Source organism: Arachis ipaensis, chromosome B01, assembly GCF_000816755.2.
Source record: "Arachis ipaensis cultivar K30076 chromosome B01, Araip1.1, whole genome shotgun sequence".
NCBI classification, from domain to species: Eukaryota; Viridiplantae; Streptophyta; class Magnoliopsida; order Fabales; family Fabaceae; genus Arachis; species Arachis ipaensis.
In genome coordinates this window covers 11,814,940-11,820,162 of record NC_029785.2, presented here as the reverse complement: position 1 = coordinate 11,820,162, position 5,223 = coordinate 11,814,940, and the positions used below count along the sequence as shown (strand labels likewise).

The 5,223-nt window shown below is 46.9% G+C and overlaps 1 protein-coding gene across 1 annotated transcript; it reads left to right on the top strand.

The window, feature by feature from the left end:
- Nucleotides 986–2,491, top strand: LOC107646382. Its single transcript, XM_016350571.1, has one exon. The coding sequence runs from the start codon at nucleotides 986–988 to the stop codon at nucleotides 2,489–2,491; it is 1,506 nt and encodes a 501-aa protein (XP_016206057.1).

Below are 5,223 nucleotides of genomic sequence, written 5' to 3'. Positions count from 1 at the left end.
CTCTCTCTCTCTCTCTCTCTCTCTCTCACTCTCTCTCTCTCTCTGTTACGGATCGGGCCCACATATTCCACATCCAGAATGACTTCCATACCCGGTTACCCAGGTTCGAACCAACTCGCCCTTCCAGAAGGTTCGAGACCGGCCCACTGAAGCTCATAACCAACTTTCAAACGTCTCCCTTATCTTAGCCAAATAAGATAAGATAAGATATCGGCCATCACTTATAAATAGAGGACCCAGGTCCCTCCAGGTATTCATTCACTCTACACACCTTATACCGCTCAGATCCATTCTGACTTGAGCGTCGGAGTGTCTTTGCAAGTACCGCTCCCTCTGCCCCTGTCAAATAATCTGGCATCCGCCTCAATCCGCAAGTTCCCAGTCCATCTCTCAACCCGTATTGGAGGCTTCCAGTACATTGGTGTCTTCTGTGGGGAACTCGCGACGATTGGACGGAATGGCGGATGAATTCGAAGAACGATCCCCGAGCCACCATGACAACTCCCGAACAAGGAACCCGACTCCCAAACACTAAGAGGCTACACCCCACGGGAGGATAGCAAGCGCTCTTCGCCAGACCACTCCAGTACACAACAAAGAAAACAGCCCCATCATCGTCGAGGCACGACACCCTGAAGACCTGGGAGAAAAAGCAGCTCAGATAATCCAAGACCTCTGCCTCCAAGTACAAGTACTCGAGGGCCGGGTTGCAACCAAGGGAAAGCACAACGCCGAAAACGGAAGTCACGCAACCTCCAGATCAAGATCTCGCCATGAAACCCGACACGGCAGATCGTCAGAATGGCGACATGCCAAGAGGTACAACCGCAATGTCTCTTGTGATCACGGACACGACAGAATGCTCGAACGACGACACGGCAAGAGGTACGATTGCTGCACCTCACGAGACCTAGCTCATCAACACAACACGGACAACGACCGACGACACCGAGAGGCTAAATGCACAAGAAGCGACCACGTCATAATGGGAGCTACTCCCTTAACTGAAAGAATCCTGAAAGCAAAAATCCCTAAAGGCTTCGACAAACCCACAGATATGAAGTACGACGGAACCAAGGATCCCCAGGAACACCTAACGGCCTTCGAGGCCAGAATGAACCTGGAAGGGGACGCTGACGCAGTCCGATTTAGGGCCTTCCCGGTAATCCTAGCTGGGCCCGTGATTAAATGGTTCACTGCCCTGCCCAACGGATCCATAACCGGCTTTCACAATATTTTGCGGAAATTCATGGCCCAATTCACCACCAGAATCACCAAAACCAAACACCCCATCAGCTTGCTGGGAGTTACCCAGAGACAAGACAAGTCCACGAGAAAATACCTCGACCGATTCAACGACGAGTGCTTGACGGTTGACGGACTCACGGACTCAGTCGCAAGCCTCTGCCTAACCAATGGACTCATGAATGAAGACTTCCGGAAGCACCTCACCACCAGACTGGTATGGACCATGCACGAGATCCAAGGCGTTGCAAAAGAGTACATAAACGACGAAGAGGTAAGCCAAGTCGTAGCTGCCAATAAACGGCAGCATGGCAACACAGCACCTCGACATAACCCCCCACCAAGAGAAAACCAGAAGGAACACCCCACACCAGCAAACATCAACCGACCTCCCAGAGTCGGAAAATTCTCTAACTACACACCCCTGACGGCCCCGATCACCGAGATATACCACCAAATAGCAGAACGAGGTATCCTCCCGAGGGCCCGACAACTCAAGGAAAGAACTGGCGGGAACAAAACCTTATACTACGATTACCACCGAGGTTACGGACATAGGACACAAGACTGTTTCGACCTAAAAGACGCTCTCAAACAAGCAATAAAAGACGGCAAATTCCCCAAGTTCGCCAAAATTATCAGGGAACCAAAACGTGCAGAAAGAGACAAATCACCAGAAAGAAAAGGACGCAACCCGAGGACGCAAAGACAAACCCCCAGGGAAAGTCCAGAAACAGACCCGACCATAATCATAAACGTCATCACAGGCAAAGACGCCCCGGGTAAATCAAAATCAGCACTCAAGAAAGATCTCAAGATCTTGGCAATCAGAAATCAAACCCCAACCACCACCACTGGTAAGGCGATAACATTCTCCCCCGAAGACTGCCAACACGGCACCTCGGCAGAAGATGCCCCCTTTGTCATATCGGCAAAGATCGGAACCGGGCTAGTCAGAAGAATACTAGTGGATACAGGAGTAGACTCTAACATCCTTTTCAGAGGAGCCTTCGACAAGCTCGGACTCCGCAACGATAACCTACAAACACACCGCAACAGAGTCACTGGACTCAGAGACAACTTCCTCAAACCAGACAGTTCTATCGTCCTCCCCCTCACCAAAGGAACGGGAAACCAAAGGAAGACAATCCTATCTGAGTTCGTGGTCCTCAAAGACTCCATCGCCTACAAAGAAAAACAATCAACGATCTCTCCGCCGTCATCTTCACCAAATACCTTCTCATGAAGTTCACGGCAGTAGACGGCTCCATCGGAACCATCCATGGAGACCAGGAACTCGCAGCAGAATGCGACAAAGCCAGCCTAGCCCTATGAAAGAGATCGCGGCCGGCATATTTCTAGCCGACCTGGATGCCCGACAAGACGGACAACCTAGGCCAGAACCAGAAAGAAACATGGAGAAACTGCAAATAGGGCAAGCCAAAGAAGATTACAGTTTCATCAACAGGAACCTCCTATACGATCTTAAAGAATACCTCTCACGCCTCCTAAGACAGAGCAGTGACTTGTTTGCGTTCACACCCGCTAATATGCTAGGAATAGATCCTGACCTAATGTCTCACCGACTAGCCGTGGATCCCAAGGCTAAACCTGGGGCACAGAGGAGACGAAAAATGTCCCCCGACCAAGCTACCGAGGTCAAAAAACAGGTTAAAGCCCTCCTTGAAGTAGGCTTCATCAGGGAACTGCCCTATACGACTTGGCTGGCTAACATCGTGCTAGTCAAAAAAGCTAATGGGAAATGGCGGATGTGTGTCGACTACAGGACCTAAATAAAGCCTGTCCAAAAGACGCCTTCCCCCTACCAAATATCGATGGACTGGTAGACACCACATCCGGCCACCAATACCTCAGCTTCATGGACGCGTACTTCGGGTACCACCAGATACCCATGCACCGACCTGACGAGGAAAATATGACCTTCATCACTCCCGATGGCACGTACTGTTACGCAGTCATGCCCTTCGGCCTAAAAAACGCCGGAGCCACCTACCAAAGGCTCGTCAACAAGATATTCCAAAACTTGTCTGGAACCAAGTTGGAAGTCTACATAGATGACATGCTCGCCAAAACCGAATCCGGAGAGTAGCTCATCAGCGACCTCGAGCTTATAATGAACACCCTAATGAGACACCGAATGCGCCTTAACCCAACAAAATGCGCCTTCGGAATGGAAGCAGAAAAGTTCCTCGGTTTCATGATCACGCAACGTGGGGTAGAGGCTAACCTCGAGAAATGAAGAACCGTCCTCCAAATGGCAAGTCCAAAAAATCTCAAAGACATCCAGAAACTTACCGGCCGACTTACCGCACTATCCCGTTTTCTAGGGGCATCAGCGTAGAAGGAAATCCCTTTCTTCAAACTGATGAAGAAAGGAACCCCCTTCAACTGGGAAGCAGAATGCGAGGAGGCATTCCAAAATTTCAAGAAAGTCCTAGCGAAACCTCCGGTTCTCGCCAAACCCCAAACAAGAGAGATCCTTTACCTATACATCTCCATAACGGAAGAAGCACTCGCAGCAGCGCTTATCCGAGAAGACGAGAATAAGGCCTAGCGACCCATATACTTCATAAGCAAAGTCTTACAAGACATAGAAACACGCTATTCATGCCTTGAGAAACTCGCATTCACACTCCTCACGGCCTCTCGACGTCTCCGACAATATTTCCAGGCCACCCATTACAGTCTGAATCGACTATTCTCACACTTATTCATACAATTCGCATGTTTTACGTTTTTCCTTCCTAATTTTGTGCTATGATTGAAAACATGCTTCTTTGGCCTTAAATTTTCTATGTTTAAATCCTCTCTTATTCCCATTCGATGCCTTGATATGTGTGTTAAGTGTTTTCAAGGTTTATAGGGCAGGAATGGCTTAGAAGATGGAAAGGAAGCATGCAAAAGTGGAAGGAATACAAGAAACTGAAGGAACTGCTAAAGTTGTCCAGCCTGACCTCATGGTACTAAATCGACCATAACTTGAGCTACAGAAATCCAAATGACGCGGTTTCAGTTGCATTGGAAATCTCACATCCGGGGCTTCGCAACGATATATAATTTGCCATAGCTGCCCCGAAGCCAGGCAACGCGCACGTGTGGATCACGCGAACGCGTGACCTGGCAAAAACCCAATCCATGCTAACGCGTGGATGACGCTCCCGCGTGACTTTGCAGCGACCTGTACGTACCAGAAATCGCTGGGAGCGATTTTTGGGCTATTTTTGACCCAGTTTTTGGCCCAGAAAACACAGATTAGAGGTTATAAAATCGGGGGATCAATCCATTCATTCAAACAACAAAAAAGATACAACTTTCATAATTCACAAATTTAGGTTTTAGATGTAGTTTTCTAAAGAGAAAGGCTCTCTCCTCTCTCTTAGGATTTAGGATTAGGATTTCTTCTTCTTTATTCCAGGTTCAATGTTCCTTTACTTTAATTTCTTTTCTACTATTATTTATTCTATTACTTTAGTTTGTTTATTTTCCCAATTTGGTTTATGAACTCTTCATGTTAGATTTGATTTCTTTATTCAATGCAATTTGAGGTATTTCAGATTTATGATTGCTCTCTTTTATTTATTATATAAATAATTTGGATTTTTCCCCTTTTGACTTTGGTTGAGTAATTGGTGACACTTGAGTTGTCAAACTCAACTGTTGATTGAAAATTGGAGTTTGTTGATTGATTTGGATCCCTCTAAAGCTAGTCTTTCCATAGGAGTTGACTAGGAATTGAGGAATCAAGTTAATTGGTCCACTTGACTTTCCTTTATTTAGTAACGGTTAACTAAGTGGGATCAATAAACAATTCTCATCACACCTGATAAGGATAACTGGGATGGGATTTCCAGCTCTCATACCTTGCCAAGAATTTTTATAGTTAGTTTGTTTCCATTGCCATTTACTATTGTTGCTTTTTATCTTATTCAAAAACCCAAAAATATACCTTTTTCCATA

Bases quoted from the DNA above. Each gene is read 5' to 3' on its own strand.
- LOC107646382 (XM_016350571.1), top strand. From the start codon at position 986: ATGGGAGCTACTCCCTTAACTGAAAGAATCCTGAAAGCAAAAATCCCT.